The following is a 17,848-nucleotide window of genomic DNA, read 5'->3' as shown; positions in this document are numbered from 1 at the left end:
CTTGGAATTTAGGTTCCTTGAAGTTTTTCTCAAGATATCCATGAAACAACATGGAAAGAGCATAGACCTGGAGTTCAGATAGTCCCATTTTTAAATTTCTAGCTCTGTCACTTACTCACTATGTGACTTCTAAAAAGGTATTTATTTGATCTTCATAAATGTCAGCCTTTTTACCTATAAAATGCCTATATCACAGCTCATTGAAAAGATTATTAAGTGATATAGGAGGTAACTGATTTAAAGAACCTAGCAAAGTGAGGTTCCCTTCCTTAATCATCTTGATTTCCATGCCAGTACCCAGAATGTTACCATATAAATATTAAGTGCTCCAAAAATTGCTAAATGAATTAGTAATTTCTTTGCTATTACTAAATATATAAAGCTACTGTAATTTCTAGACTGCTGATATGTTATTGGGTTTTTTTTTTAAGAAATTCTTTTTTCCATTAAGGAGTAACTTATTGCAGATTTACTAGATAAAAAATATAGAAATATCTGGTGGATAAATGCTGATGTCATACAAACCATATTAAAATTCAAATGAAATATAACTGTGAGAAAAACAATTAATGGCTTAGAGTTAGTAACAGTTTACAAAAGCGATTTCTTTTACCATTTAAGCAGAGACTAGGCTTTGAGGAGGCGAAGACAATGCTTTCTGGACTCTAAAGTAAGACCATAATTTGGCAGTATATGGTGACATATACTCCAAGCTTACAATTTTAATTCTCATTTTAATATATTTAAATATATTCTGATGCCAGTGGATAGGATGATATTCCAGAGAATGTAAGATTGGGAATCTTAAAATTAGACTGTGATCTAAAAATTGGTTTAAAAACTTGTACTTCGTTTCAATAGTCATAGATTCCACAGTACTAACAAATGGTGTTGCTTGAATAGTCTCAAAGATTTTGACAACATTGTAAATCTTCAATCACTTGAAATATTTAGCATAATAAAGCAATTTTTAATAATCTGTATAGACCTGCCCTTCTCTGTCTCACCTTGTCATTTTTGAGATTTTATTCAACATTGCTCAGTTTGTATATTATATGGCTACATCAATAGTATGTCTAAATCTTTGACTATTTAAGGATAGATTTTTAGAAGGAAGCATTATGCATTCATTGCCCTTTTAAAACGATGAACAAAGTTGTTTGCTGTATATAGTAGAGATAACATTCATTTATAATAAATAATGTAATAAGGAACTATGCCCATATGACAGACAGCTCTTAACAGTGGTGCTGTTTTAAATAGATGACCTAAATCATAATAGCTACCATTTGTTGAACATGTCTTATGTGCTCAATATTTTACATACCTTACCCCTAATTTATAGTTGAATAAACTGAGTCTCAGAGAAGTTAAGTAACTATTCTCAGGTCACCTGGCTAATAAGTGATAGAGTTGGATTTTAAATCAGTACTTTCTGCATCCAAAGTTAAGTCTTATAATAACTATGTTGTTCTCCCTCTACAAATAGTATCATAAACAGTATATACTTTCTTTGCCTCATTCTTTGTGTACTTCAAATTATTCTCATAACTAGTTTGTCTGTCCTAGAAATGCACCATTTGCTCTTCAACTCTCAAAATAATCTCTACCTCAAAGACTTTAGTCTTTGGAAAATATCTTCTAAATGACTGAATTACTTACCAAATTGAAAACTATACAAAGTAGCATAATAAAAAGATAGTAATGTTTGGTGGAGTAAATGGAAGATGTGCTTGCTGTTACCTGTGCAGCGGCTACCCAGTTCCATTTTTATGTCATGCCGAGTAAATATGGGATTTCTACAGTTGTGTTCATATACTTTAAGCTTTGAAGTAATTGTACTTACCTGAGAACACGTAATGAGAGCCTAAACTGGGCATTGATGGTTAGAGTCAAGAGGAACTGTTATATGTGAGAGAGATTAGAAAATGGTGTACTTCAACACTGATTCAATGAAAGGAAAGGGAGAAGAGTCCAAGGGAAGTTTAAAGTCTGGTCATTAGAAAGATTATTGTTCCATGATCAAATAGAGACTACAGGAGAAGGAACAAATTTGGGCAAGAAGGAGAGGATTTCAGGTTTGGACATAAAGAATTTGTAATTATGTGGAGATGTCCAGCCTGCTGTTTCTCTAGAGTTGAGTCCTTGAAATGAGTCTAGTCTCAATTGAGATTTGCGGTAAGTGTAAAATGCACACTGGATTTTGAAGGCTTAGTACAAAAGAGAGTGTAGAATGTCACATTAATCTTCTTTATATTGGTTTCATGTTAATTGGTAATATTTTAGATATATTAAGTATGTAAAAATTAATGTTTCCTTTTAGTTTTTAAATCTGGCTACTAGGAAACTTAAAATTGTATGTGTATTAGTCTGTTCGTATGCTGCTAATAAAGACATACCCAAGACTGGGTAATTTATAAAGAAAAGAGGTTTAACTGACTCACAGTTTTGCATGGCTGGAGAGGCCTCGGGAAACTTACAATCATGGTGGAAGGCACCTCTTCACAGGCTGGCAGGAGAGAGAATGAGTGCCAGGAGGGGAAATACCAAATTCTTATAAAACCATCAGGACTTGTGAGAACTCACTATCATGAGAACAGCATGGGAGAAACTGCCACCATGATCCAATCACTTTCCTCTGGGTCCCTCCCACAACACGTGGAGATTACGGGAACTGCAATTCAAGATGAGATTTGGGTGGGGATACAGCCATACCATATCAGTATGTGTCTTACCTTAAATTTCTCAGTTAATCTACACAAAAATTTGTAGAAGATAGCTAGAAATGCAGGACCATAATCAAGGCAAAACATCTACGTTTGGAAATAACTTATATAGGAGTGATAGTTGATGTTATGAGATTAGATTAAAATGCCAGTGTACAAAGTATAGAGATGAGAAAAATGTCAGCAATTATAATATGGGAAGAAAAAGAGTAACCAGGAGAAGAATTGGAGATTCAAAATGCTAAAATGGTATATAAGCCTGACTGGGATAGAATTCCAAGAAGAAAGGAGAAGGAAGGAATAATTAACATCATTGAATGATAGAGGCCAAAAAGGAAGAGGAGGAATGAGAAAAGGCCATTGAATTTGGTTGATATAGAAGCAGTTTCAGTAGACTGTAAGAGGGATAGATTGCAAGAGATTAAGAAGTTAGAGGTTAATAAAGCACACTGTATATGTAAACTGTTCTTTCAAGAATGAAGTCCATTTGTGAAGATAATAATCACTTGGTTTGAGCTGAGTCCAGAGAAATTTGAGCATGTTTGTTTGCTGAATAAAAGGATCAGTGAAGTGAGAGTATTTGAAATTGTAAAAGAGAGAAGATAATTTCTATAATAAGATCCTAGAGCATTGGATCCCAAACCTGAGTACATACTGGAATCACCTGGGGATCTTGTTACAAGGGCAAATTTCCAGGCAACATTCCACATCTAAGGTTATTACATTCCCTGGAGATTTGTCTACCCCAACATGTTGCTAGCAAGTTCTTCTAGGTGATTATGATGTATCCACAGGACAAACAAGTCAAGGAAATTATGGGTGCTGATGAGGTCATCAGTGAAATGACTGGTCATAGCATCCAGTATGGATAGACAGCCAATTAGGGCTAGAATGGGGCTGATGGACCATGAACTACAGTTAAGGAATTGGCTTTCATTATTATGGGAATACGTGCAAGTTTAGTAGGAATGAAAGGCTGAAAAAGTTAAAACATAGTGGATTTTGATCACTGAGGGAACTTTCAGAATTCAGGATCTTGGAGGCCAAGCAGATGCAAAATGTGGCTGTGTGTGTCTGATGTGGAAAAAAAGATGTAAAGAACTGAGTTACGCACATCATAAGGCCTAGCAGTTTGGTAACTAATACATGGCAGTGGTAAAAAGGTACAGGATTTGGGATTAGTAAAAAGCATAAAGGTTCAGTCAGGTATGTAATTATCTAGACTTCAGATTCCACTAAACAAAGAATATCTTTGATAAACATTTTCAGAGTGGAGCGCATGCTTGGGTTCATAGCCTTTGAGTTTCCATGATTCACTCTAGATTTTGTTGAAAATACAGTGGGTACTTGACATTCATAGAGAATATATGCACAGACTTGACTAGTCGCAAGTAACCCTACAGGTTTATGATAATGCGTAGTTAATAATTCTTTGCAAGGTATGAATTTGAATCTCCTGCCCTGAAACTGGCATGGAGAAGCAAGTCACTTAGCTAGTGCCTTGTAGTGAAGGTAACATTTACTTCTAAGTTTGTCTGTAACACATAATTATATTAATCGTCAGACCTCACCCTGGTAGATTTAACTACCAGGAAATTAAAAGGGAATTATATGCCAAACTGTAGTATTAAATGAATTAAAAACTTGGGTTTAAAAATCAAATGAGTTTTAAAAGTTTTTAGCGTGAAACTTAGCATGTAATAATTACTTAATAAATGATAGTTACTGGTACCTGTTCAGGAATTCAACCATCTTTGAAGCCAAATTTTTTGCATATGTCCATGCTTAATGAGTAATATTTATATTAAAAATTTTGTTTTGATCCAGTGTCTCCATAAGTTATTAAACTAAAACTAGAATGTTAAATTTGTTAATGAACTAGGAAGATAATGGGTCATTTATCACTTATGTTTGATAGGGGATATATTTTATAGTAATTCATACTGCTATTATGAAAAAATTAGAACTTTTAAAATCCTTTAAGTGTATTTCTATACCACAAGTATACATACACAGAAACAAAATAAATGAATTACATTATTCACTTTATTTTTCTTAGATGTAGTATACCAACGATTCTGTTTTTGCAAAACAACTTTTACTCTCAATGTATTATATACTTACATAACTCTTTTTGCTTTATAGCGAAGAGCTCAGAAAAGAAGCAAGACAATTAAAACGGGAACTCTTAGCAGCAAAACAAAAAAAAGTAGAAAATGAAGCAAAACAAGCAGAAAAAAGAAGTGAAGGTAAGGGCATTCATCAGGCTTATTTTTTCACTTGATACTCCCCCTTCTCTGAATTTTCTTAGCTCCTCCTTGCTCTCTCCCATTTTCATCCCTTCCTTTCTCCTTTCCTTTTCATTTTCTCTTCCCTGTTTCTTTCCCTCCTTCTTGAGTTAGGGTGTGTATATGTGTGTGTGTATGTGTGTGTGTATATGTGTGTGTGTGTGTGTGTGTAAAATAGTTTCTTTGAACTGTTAGCCAGTAAAATAAATTTCCACCCAGGAAATTTGTCTGAGAAGTAAATTCAGTGCAAATGGGATTGTAACTATTGTTTTTAAGTAAGATTCATAACAACTAACAGAATACTTGAAATCTAGCAAATCTTAAAGGTTGCCATAGCATCTAACTGGATTAAAAGTACACAAGGGTGGAATGTTGGTAGATAGATACATAGATAGATAGATAGATAGATAGATAGATAGATAGATAGATAGATATTGCATATTCTTTAAAACATTTTTAAAAAGTGTTTGAGCCCTATGTTGGAGACTTAGGTAAACATTTGTGTGTTGGTTTGAATAGTATTAAATGCCTAATATTGTTTTTTGTTTGTTTTTGTTTTTACTCTTATGTTAAGACATAGAAAATCTAAAGTATTGATAAAGCTGATGAAAATAACATCTTGCTGTTTATACAGGTTAATTAGGTTCTTTGTTTCACTATGACTTTTATTAAGCTTTAAAGAAAAGCTTTTTCACTGATGATCTTTAATTTAGTTTAAAATTGTTTCAGCTATAAACCATGTAATGTTCAGTTTCCAAAATAACAGCTTGGAACCCTCATCTGTTATCTTTTTACAGTGATAAATTGTATTGTACATTCAGTGAATATGATCAGAAATTTTACTCAATTGCCTCTTATAATGTATACTAAATTTGGTATAACAAATTTGCTTGTGCATATATATTCTGTATTTTTATGCTTTTGAAAGCTTGGAGTGTTTTATCTACTAGATTCTATTGACAGTCACTGGAGGTGTATTAAAGAATAAGATGTAGCATCTAGCCTTAAAGACTACACATTCTAATACAGAACAGTGGCACAATGTTTGGCCATAGGTATTATTATTGTTTATTTTAAGTAGTATGAGTAATACCATGTAACTATTTAAAGAGCATAGTTCTCAATTCTCAGATTATTTGTACAAAATCCCCAATGACTATTTTCATAAAGGCAGATATTATACATACTTCATGAAGATTTGAAAGTCACTAAAGTATATATTTGAATGAAACTAATTATTTAAAAATTAACTGAGGTATAATGGCACAAATAATAAACTGAATTTAGAAGAAGGGATAAACTTATTTGTGGCTAGATCATGAAGGCAAAATATAACCCAGAATATAAACAATATATTAGCAATAATGAGATTTGAAACAAGTACAGTCAGGATTATTTTATTTTTAGGTTTATAAGTAATTATCTTAGAAGACTGTTTCTTATAATTAAAAGTATTTTAAATATATGAAAATAATTTCAACTAGAAAGAATAAAATATAAAACTTAAATATTTTATTCGCTTTTGAGCTAATAATTATTAGTACCCTCATGTCTTAAACACTATGCTAGATGAGGAGTGTAACATTGTGACTTATAGTTATGATCTACTAGGAGTGAAAGAAATGCAGTAGGTATACTATAATAGTGCCATACAGGTGAGGCCTACATTAGACATAAACAGTGCTACGTTTATTTATTTGTCTCCCTTTGAAATAATAAATAGGTAAAGAAAGACATTAGTCTTAAAGACTGATTTCTTAATACAAAAGAGAAGATTCTTAACAGAGCTCATTTCAATCTGCTTTTATTTATTTAATTTATTTATTTATTTAGAGGGAGTCTCACTCTGTCACCATGCAGTGGCGTGATCTTGGCTGACTGCAACCCCCGCCTCCCAGGTTCAAGTGATTCTAGTGCGTCAGCCTCCCGAGTAGCTGAAACTACAGGCACGTGCCACCATGCCTGTCTGATTTTTTGTATTTTTAATAGAGACAGGGTTTCACCATGTTCACCAGCTGGTCTCGAACTCCTGACCTCAGGTGATCTGCCTGCCTCAGCCTCCCAAAGTGCTGGGATTACAGGCATGAGCCACGGTGCCTGGCCTCAATCTGCTTTTATGATTGTTAACCATGTGAAAATATTTTTATGCCATAATTAGAAAGAGAATTATATTACTAATTATTTTTCTGTTAACTTTCCTTATATCCTATAGGAATAACTGGATTTTCTCTAAATCCAAATGATTGTTAAAATTAGCTTCCCCCAAAATTGGGTCATTTGATTGTTTTTGTTTTTTCTCATCTCAAAATATGCCATTTTATTTATTTATTTTTATTGTTTTATTTTGAAATTATTTTAGACTTACACAGAAGTTGCAAAAATAATAGTTACCATATACCTTTAATGTTAAGGCCTTCCGTGACCATAGATTAGTGATCAAAACCATGCCATTAATGTTGGAACAATACTATTAACTAACTTCAGACATTATCAGAATTTCACCATTTTCCACACTAATATCCTTTTTTTTTGTTCTATGATTTTATCTAGGATCGAATTGCATTTATTTGTCATGTCTTCTTGGTCTCTTCTGATCTGTGACAATTCCTCAGTCATTCCTTGTCTTTCATGACCTTGACACTTTGAAGAGTCTTGGTTAAATATTTTGTAGAATGTCTCTCATTATGAGTCTGATGTTTTCTAATTGAATTATGATTACTTCTTTTTTGGGAAGATTACCACAGAAGTAGTATTCCTTCTCAGTGCATTATATCAGGAGTAACACAATGTCTCCTGTCTTATTCCCAGTGATATTACCTTGATCCCTTGGATAAAATGGTGTCTGCTGAGTTGCTGTACTCTTTACAGTTTACAGTACAGTTGCTGTACTGCTTTACAGTTGCTGTAAAAAGACTCTTTTTACCTTTGAGTTTTATAAATATTTAGGGGAAGATACTTTGACACTATACAAATATTCTGTTTCTCTTCAAGTTTCTCTCTACTAACTTTAGCATCTATTGGTAGATGGTAGATCTTACCTATTGAAAACAATTATTTACTGTGGTGTTCTAATGGTGCCTTTCTAGTTCTCTGATTTCTACTTTAATTACTTGGAATTCTGTAAGAAAGAACTTTCTCTTTTGTTATTTACATCTTAATTTCAGTATGAGCCGTGAATATTTATATTATTTATAAGTATGCTAATATATTTATAAATATATATTATTTATATAATATATTGACATTTATAAATGTTATAATAATAGATGTTATTTACATATTTGTATTTAAATGTAAATTATATAGTGTTATAATCCCAAAATATATATTATTTACATAATATATTGACATTTATAATATTATAATAATAAATAATATATGTTATTTATATATTTATATTTAAGCATAAATTATATAGTTTATACTATTTATTATACTATATATAGTTAATACTATTAACTATATTATATATATAGTTAATAGTATTAACTATATTATGTATATAGTTAATTATATGAAACTATTATTATTTATTTTGTTCAAATTTTTCCAGCTTTGGCCATTGGTAGCTCTTTTTTTTTTTTTTTTTTATTATACTTTAAGTTCTAGGGTACATGTGCATAACATGCAGGTTTGTTACATATGTATATCTGTGCCATGTTGGTGTGTTGCACTTTCAGGGTTGACTTGTGTGCCCTTTTAGCTTGTCCCCATCCTTTGAGCACTTCTTACTTTCTGGCACCGCAAGATACTTCCATCTGATCTTGTATTTTCCATTCTCCAGACCTGCAATCAACCACTTCTTTGAGGAACTGTGGTTACTCTAATCAGAGTATCGTTTTTAGAAACCTAGAGCTGGGCACGAAGTAGACCATTTGATTTTGATTCTAATACTGTTAGAGTGCTATTAGGAGCAATATTTTATTATGTTTTGTTATCAGTATCTTGTTAGAAGGCTTAGCAAAATTCTTTTTTAGAACCATCTATGATGTACATTATGGATTACCTTTTTCTTAGAATTGTATTTCCTCTAAAGTTACTGTGATCTTTTAAAATTGGCAAGTATTGCTGTTATAATGGTAAAAAATTGACTATGAATTTATTATGAAAAATGTGTGATTTTTAGTCAAGCATTGCTGTTATAATGGTAAAAAATTGACTATGAATTTATTATGAAAAATGTGTGATTTTTAGTCGAGTATTGCTGTTATAATGGTAAAAAATTGACTATGAATTGATTATGAAAAATGTGTGATTTTAGTCAAGTATTGCTGTTATAATGGTAAAAAATTGACTATGAATTTATTATGAAAAATGTGTGATTTTAGTAAATATTACATTGTATTTGACATTCTTCTTTCCTCATGATTAAAAATGATATCATGAGATTTCTCACTACATAGCATTATGGAAACAAAGTAAAATTTTAGGAATCCTTGAATGTGTGTCAGAACTTAGCCTATCTTCCCAAACAGTAGATATTCCAAGGTTAGAACTACATGAACTCTGGGAACAGATCCAGAGGTTCTCGTAGGTATTTGCGTAGTAAGATATTCTCACAAGAAAAGAAGTTGAAAGTGTTATTTAACCTTGGCTCTGAAATTTCTCAGTTGAGCTGTATACCCTAATGAACCTATTCAGGAAAGATTTTTTTATTGGACTATATGGCTACATATCTGGCTTTTATAAAGCACTTTATTTTAATCCAAAACAAAATCTAAGTATTCTGGCAAATCTGAATGATTTGGTCTTTTGAACATTTTATCTATATCTAGCCATTTAGTTTACCAATAAACTGAAAGGCAGATTAATTGATACTTTTAAAAACACTTTGCTTAGCTTGATATACCGAATTGTTGTATAATATAGACCTGTCTTCTGTATGAATTTTCGTTTGGATGCATGTAACACCTACCAATATGGAGAGACTAAAAATACATTAATTTTGGAAATTTTAATAGTAATTAGTAATACTTGGTGCTTGTTATATGTAACACTAATGGTTATAAGGATGCTTTGGAATATTATATCTCCTGAGAAAATAAGTACGACAGTATTAAGACTCTTACAGTTACGAACAGTGAAGTTATCTAAGCCTTTGTGACTCAGTTTTCTTTTCATAAATCCATGGATAAAATGCCTTGGACACTCCTCAGGGATCTTATAAGAAGCAAATTAACAAGAAAATCCTTAACAAATGTACATTACTATATAAAATTAATAATTTTAGATTTTAAAAAAGAAAAATATAGCTATTCTTGGTTCTATTTTGTTTCCTGTCCAAATTGTATATGTTGAAAATGTGAATTTTAGTACTGTGTTAGTTGCAGTTAAAGCTTATAATCAATATGGCTATATGTAAATATTGTGTAAGTTAATATCCCAAAATAAGCTTTTCTTCATGTTTTTCAAATTTTGAAGTTGCATGTCTATAATCATAATCATATTCTTTGTTAAAAGGGGTGTGTGTGAACTTGTGTAAATTCTTAAGTAAAGCTTCTAGTGATATTATTTCCTGGTTTTATGAATCCATCTGTCAAGTCTTAACACTTACTGATTATTGCCACTTCATTTCAGAATTTAATACATTATCCTTGGGTTAAAGCACTTGGGAAGGAACTCAGAAAAACAAGAAAGCTTTGTGTTCTTTTTTAATTTTAATTTTTAATTTTAGATTCAGGGATTACATGTGCAGGTTTGTTACATGGGTATATTGCGTGATGCTGAGATTTGTTCTTCTAATGATCCCATCACCCAAGTGGTGAAATAATACCCAACAGGTAGTTTTTCAACCCTTGTCCTCCTCCCTGTCTTGTTCCTTTTGGAATCTCAAGTTTCTTATTGTTTCCTTGTGTCCATATGTACGTGGCGTTTAGTTCTCATTTATAAGTGAGAAAATGCGGTATTTGGTTTTCTGTTTCTGCATTAGTTTGCTTAGGATAATGTCTCCAGCTGCATCCATGTTGCTGCAAACAACATGACTTTTTTCCTTTTTATGACTGTGTAGTTTTCAATGGTGTATATGTATAAAATTTTCTTTATCCAGTTCACTGTTGGTGGGCACCTAGGTTGATACCACGTCTTTGCTATTGTGAATAGTGAATAGCAATAAACATACGAGTACAGGTGTCTTTTTGGTAGAATGATTTCTCTTTCTTTGGGTAGGTACCCAGTAATGGGATTGCTGAGTCAAATGGTAATTCTATTTTTAATTCTTTAAGAAATCTCCACAGTGCTTTCCACAAAAGGTAAACTGATTTACATTGCCATCACCATTGTATAAGCATTCTCTTTTCTCTACAATGCTGCCAACATCTGTTATTTTCTGACTTGTTAGTAACAGCCATTCTGACTAGTGTGAGATGGGTGTCTCATTATGGTTTTGATTTCCATCTTTCTCATGGTTAGTGATGTTGAACATTTTTTTCGTGTTTTTTTTTGGGGGGGGCCACTTGTATGTCTTCTTTTGAGAAGTGTCTGTTCATGTCTTTTGCTTATTTTTAATAGAGCTGGATTTTTTTTCTTGTTGATTTGTTTAAATTCTTTATAGATTTTGGATATTAGTTCTTTGTTGGGTGCATACTTTGCAAATATTTTCTCCCATTCTGTAGGTAGAGTTTACTCTGTTGATAGTTTATTTTGCTGTGTAGAAGTTCTTCAGTTTAGTGAGGTTCCAATCAACAATTTTTGGTTTTGTTACATTTGCCTTTGGGGACTTAGTCATAAATTATTTTCATAGGCCAATGTCTAGAAGAGTATTCCCTGGGCTTTTTCTAGTATTTTTGTAGTGTAAGGTCTTACATTTAGGTCTTTAGTCTATCTTGTGTTAATTTTTGTGTATGGTGAGAGGTAGGGGTTCAGTTTCATTCTTCGGCATATGGTTAGCCAGTTTCCCAAGCACCATTTATTGAATAGAGTATCCCTTCCCTATTGCTTATTTTTTTTCAACTTTGTCAAAGATCATTTGGTTGTATTTATGTGGCTTTATTTCAGGGGTCTCTATTCTGTTCAATCAATTTTTGTGACTATTTTTGTACCAGTAGTATGCTATTTTGGTTACTATAGACTGGTAGTGTAATTTGAAGATGGGTAATGTGATGCCTCTACCTTTATTCTTATTCTTGGGGTTGCTTTGTATATTAGTCCATTTTCACACTGCTATAAAGATACTACTTGAGACTGGGTAATTTATAAAGGAAAGAGTTTTAATTGGCTCACAGTTCCACGTGGCTGGGGAGTCCTCAGGAAACTTACAATCATGGCAGAAGGTGAAGGAGAAGAAAGTACCTTCTTCACAAGGCCATAGAAAGAGAGGGAGATTGCCACTTTTAACCATTAGATATTGTGAGAACCATCAGATCTTGTGAAAACTCACTCACTATCCTGAGAACAGCATGAGGGAAACTGCTCCCATGATCCAGTCACCTCCCACCCAGTTCCTCCTTCAACACAAGGGGATTACAATTCAAGATGAGATTTGGATGGGGACACAGAGCCAAAACATCATTCTACCCCTGGCCTCTCATGTTCTTCTCACATTTCAAAACACAATCATGCCTTCCCACAGTCCCCCAAAGTCTTAACTCATTCCAGCATTAACCCAAAAGTCCAAGTCCAAAGTCTTTTCTGAGACAAGGCAAGTTCTTTCTGCATAGGAGCCTGTACAAATCAAAAGTCTGTTAAGTTACTTCCAAGATACAATGGGGATACAAGTACTGGGTAAATGCCACCATTCCAAGTGGGAGAAATTGGTCAAAACAAAGGGGCTACATGCCCCATGGAAGCCAGAATTCAGCTGGGCAGTCATTAAATTCTAAAGCTCCAAAATGATCTCTTTTGCCTCCATGTCCCACATCCAGGGAACACTGATGGAAAGGATGGGTTCCCAAGGCCTTGGGAAGCTCTATCCCTATGGCTTTGCAGGGTTCAGCCACTGAGGCTGCTCTCATGGGCTGGCCTTGAGTGCCTGCAGCTTTTCTAGGAGCACAGGTCAAGCCACTGGTGGATCTACTATCCTGGGGCCTGGAGGACAGTGACCTTCTTCTCACAGCTCCAGGAGGCAGTACCCCAGTGGGGACTCTCTGTGCGGGCTCCAACCTCACATTTCCCTTGTGCACTGCCCTAGCAGAGGTTCTCCATGAGGGCTCCACCTCTGCAGTAGATTTCTGCCTGGACATTCAAGATGAGATTTGGGTGGAGACACAAAGCCAAACCATATCACCTTGCTATTTGTACTCTTTTTTGGTTCCATATAAATTTTAGAATAGTTTTTCTAATTCTGTGAAAAATGATATTGGTAGTTTATAGAAATAGCGTTGAATCTACAGATTGCTTTGGGCAATATGAACATTTTAATGATACTGATTCTTCCAACCCACAAGCATGGAATGTTTTCCCATTTGTTTGTGTCATTTATGGTTTCTTTCAGCAGTGTTTTATAGTTCTTCTTGTAGAGATCTTTACCTTTTTGGTCAGATGTATTCCTAGGTATTTTATTTATTGTGGCTATTGTAAGTGGGATTGCATTTGTGATTTGATTCTCACCTTGATCACTATTTGGTATACAGAAATACTACTGATTTTAGTACATTGATCTTGTATCCTCAGACTTTGCTGAAGTGGTTTATCAGGTAGAAGTCTTTCCACAGAATCTTAAGGGTTTTCTCGGTATAGAATCATATCATCAGTGAAAAGAGGTAATTTGACTTCTCTTTGTCCAATGTAGAAGTCTTTTATTTATTTATCTTGCCTACCTGCTCTGAAAAGCTCTGGGTTCTACTGCTTGTGCATTGAAATATCTAGTTTTGTCCTTCTTGCAGAAATGGAGATCTCCCATTTAGCCAGGTGCTTTAATAGGCATAAAACTTTCTTCAGGGATTTTGCCATCTTAGGAAATCCACCTTTAATCAATGGATTATTTTTTCATTGTTTTTTTAATCTTTACCCAGGTTCCTGGGCCAGATCCTTAACCAGATTTGTATAGACAATTAGAGACTTACATTGTATTCACAGTTTCACTTTTAAATTTATTCTATCACATTAGGCAAGTCACTTTAAAATCTGGACCCATCTGTTACTCCATATATAAGGTTAAATATAAATAGGATCTCTTATTACTTATATCACAAGGATGTTGTCAGGTAGTAGATATAATTATACGCTTTAGGAATAAATATATATGTATAACTTTGTAAGTTTTGCCATTGGTTTGTCATCTACTTACTTTTTAAAGACTTCAGATAATATATAAGGGAATGCTTTAGTAAATGTAAGAAATAGAACATCAAGGAATTAAGCCATTTTATAGTCATATAATCAAAAGTTTTTATAACAGCATATTTTTAAAATTCAAAACAGTTACATTTCTTCATTGAATATAGAATTTGCAGTAGGCTCTAACACCCTAATTTAGGTAAGCAAAAAATGTGGTGTTTTACTTTAGATACCAGCAATGTCAAAAGAGATGTACTGCAGGACAATCCTGTTTACAGCCTTGGAGTGTCTTTAGTCCCATTGTAAATCATCCAGGCCTGTGCATAAGGTTGTTGTGGGGAGTGGGAGGATAATAAATTTCGAATAAGATTGATAGTTAATTGGAGATAGAGTTGGTTTCCTGTGTTGGCTCTGTCGGGTTCTTTAATAAACTATATAATCCTTTTCATTAAATCATGTCTCTTAAGTCTTTTCCAGATTTCTTCAAGTTTCATATCAAAACCAGTACCAAACTGAACGTAGTCACCTAGAGATGACAGGTTTGGACATATTCTCTAATCAGCTTTAAAGAGATAAGGTGTTAGGTCCTCTTTCAACGTTCTAGGCAGACAATACCTGCTCTATGACTGGTGCCAGAAATTAGAGGAGAAGGGTCAGGCTGAGCTTGTAAATCAAGAAATGATTTTAAAGCCTCTTCATGAAACATATCCCTGAGATGCCTAGTACCTCTCAAGTTGCACTGGGCTATTTCACATTTCTTCAGACTGTCTTTTTAATACTGGATTAAATCAGACTAGAGTCCCTCAGGCTTAATAGGTTATGAAAGTATATAGTTTTTGAGTAGTTTTCATCTGGCTAATATATAGTATTAAACTAGCTTGGTCTTAGTTGGTATAAGAAACAAAAACCCTCTTTGAGTGTTAGCTCTGTGTTCTACTTAATACCATGTAAAATTATCTTATTGAGCAAACTGGTTCTCTTTTCCAAAGCAGTTAACCTTCTGTAGGTACTATTGAGTTATTTTTTTTCTTGGAACTCAGAAGTATCAGACTTATTTTTCTTTCTACTCTTAATCTATGTGCTAATTTTTACTTTATTTACATTAAGTGAAAGTATATTTGCACTTGATTCATAGGATGCATCTCAGGCCAGCCATCATTTTCTAGTTCTTCTTACTTTGGGCAGGGCCACTAACAAATTGATGATCTGGTTTTCTAAGCTAAAATCCAATTAAAGAATAAAAGTGAGAGAGTGTATACTCTAAAAGGGTGAATTTTATGGTGAATTTTATGGTAAAAGGGTGAAGTATATCTCAATAACTTAATAAATAAATAAACAAGCAAAAGAGAAACCAGAAAAGGCACTGAGCTGTGAACCTTTCTAGCCCAGTATTTTACTGGGCTAAAAAGAAAATTTTTTTTAAGTGTGAGAGAAAAGCATGGCTAGAGACATTCATTCATTTTGGTAGCAGCAAGAGGTGTTCGCCAACCAGCTGACACTAGGTCAGGAAACACAAGAACATAAGAGTCAAATATTATGGAAACACTCGTTATACATGCTTTACTCTGAATGTGTATATCTTTAAAAGGTAAAGTTATCCCTACGTATTATTATGACCTTGATTCATTAAGAGAAGGTTAAATTGTATTTATTATTCTTTAATAAGATAGAGAATGGGCAATGATTCCAGCCTAATTACTTTAAGAAAAATTAATCATTTTCATCAGTTAAAGATAAGGTTCTCTTATCTAGACTATTCAATTGTGTGGAATACCTCATTTCCTGAAAGTCCTGGAAAAATAGAACTTTATTCTGTAGCTAGGATAGCTATTCTGTAGCTAGTCGGCCTCTCAACTGAAATTTTCTTGAACACCTTACTACATTTAAGTGCTGGAAACCATGCAATATTTTAAACAAGGTATCTTTCAATAATATAATTTCTTAAATAGTAAAGATTTTTAAAGGTCTGTAGCAAATGTGAAGATGAACATACCCTCACAATTACATCAAGAATTTAATCTTTTGGTAAAGTAAATAAGAGATGATCATCTTTAAGAGTCCATAAAGTACTTTGTTCTTTTTTAGACAATCTGTCTCAAACTTTCTTCCAAGTCATAATTAGTGAATCTTGTTGAGCTTTACTTTGTGAAGCCTACATTATAGGCATATTTAACTTTTATGAGCAATAAAAAATAAATTCTAGCCAATTCACATATTTTTATGTCTTAAATTCTGGGTCATCTTGCAGACCTCCTAATGTTGCTTAGGATACTTTGTTATTGGTGGTGGCGGTGATGTTGAGACAGAGTCTCGCTTTGTCTCCCAGGCTGGAGTGCAGTGGTGCAATCTCAGCTCACTGCAACCTCTGCCTCCTGTGTTCAAGCAATTCTCTTGCCTCGGCCCCCTAAGTAGCTGGGATTACAGGCATGTGCCACCACACCCAGCTAACTTTTTTATTTTTAGTACAGACGGGGTTTCGCCATATTGGTCAGGCAGGTCTTGAGCTCCTGACCTTGGGTGATCTGGCTGCTTCAGCCTCCCAAAGTGCTGGGATTACAGGCATGAGCCACCGCGCCCAGCCCATCTGTTGCAGCTTTTAAGAACCAATGTATTTAGGATATCTCTCTGCATCCCTTTGCTGTCTTAACACAGTTTTATAATAACCCTTCTTTCTGGCCTGGTGGTTGTACTTTCAATGTTGAGAATTTGACAAGAGCCTTTAGCTATATTTTTAGTAACTGCAGTTTGTCCTCCTATTACTAATATCTGTGTCATTCTTGACCCGGTAAAAATAGATTGCTTAATTCATACAGGTAAATATTAGTTTTGAGTCGTCTCTTTATTTAAAAAAAAAAAAAGAAAAAGCTGTATTTCTTACATTGTAAAAGTAACATTTATTCTTTGCAAAAATATCAGAAATGTAGAAAGGCATAAAGGATAAAAAGAAGTATTACCGCGTAATACTTCGCCAAAGATAACCAGTTAACTTTGTGATATTTATTTTTTCTGGACTTGTTTTTTTTCATGCTAGAAACACACATGTGTTTTTTCCCCATAATGTCATTTTGTTATAATTTTGTATATAATATGCCTTTTTAAAAGAAATGTTTATATTGAAATTGACTAAAAATTCTTAAGGGGGCGACTTGCTTTAGGAGTATGTCTTCTTAATTCTCTTACGTCACACAACATGAGATATAGAGGATGATGGATGTGAAGACCATACAAATGTAGTTAAGACATTAAAAATTCCCACTATTTCAGCTCTAGGGTTTAGAATATGTCGGAGCAATGATAGCCAGGGACTACATTTTCATTGCTGATGAGAATTCTCTATATCTCTCATTCTTTTAAAAAAAAAATCATTTAAAAAGTCATTAAAATAAATCCTGAGATCATGTTATAGTTTGTTACCTCTTCCTTTCTCAACTGGCCACTAAAAATTCTGCAAGGAAAGATGAGATTCAGTTAGGTATTTGGAGCCTACATTGAAATAATTACAAATTTGTCCATTCTTGGAAAGTAGAAGAGGTGAAGATTTTGTGCATGTGTGCATGCGCATACACGCGTGTTTTATTGTTTTGTTTTGTTTGGATATTTAGATTGTCTCAAGAGAGGAAC

At 33.5% G+C, this 17,848-nt stretch overlaps 1 protein-coding gene across 1 annotated transcript in view; it reads left to right on the top strand.

The window, feature by feature from the left end:
* The window catches only part of CWC27 (CWC27 spliceosome associated cyclophilin), a 254,799-nt gene that overhangs the window by 112,098 nt on the left and 124,853 nt on the right, over positions 1-17,848 (top strand). Inside the window, exon 11 of the mRNA XM_023210469.1 lies at positions 4,872-4,975. Within this exon, the coding sequence (XP_023066237.1) occupies positions 4,872-4,975 (104 nt within the window). The remainder of the gene's footprint in view (positions 1-4,871; positions 4,976-17,848) is intronic.

The sequence above is a fragment of the Piliocolobus tephrosceles genome, chromosome 4, assembly GCF_002776525.5.
Source record: "Piliocolobus tephrosceles isolate RC106 chromosome 4, ASM277652v3, whole genome shotgun sequence".
In the NCBI taxonomy this organism is placed as follows: Eukaryota; Metazoa; Chordata; class Mammalia; order Primates; family Cercopithecidae; genus Piliocolobus; species Piliocolobus tephrosceles.
Note: the sequence above shows the minus strand (reverse complement) of the source record. Positions and strands in the feature narration are given on the sequence as shown.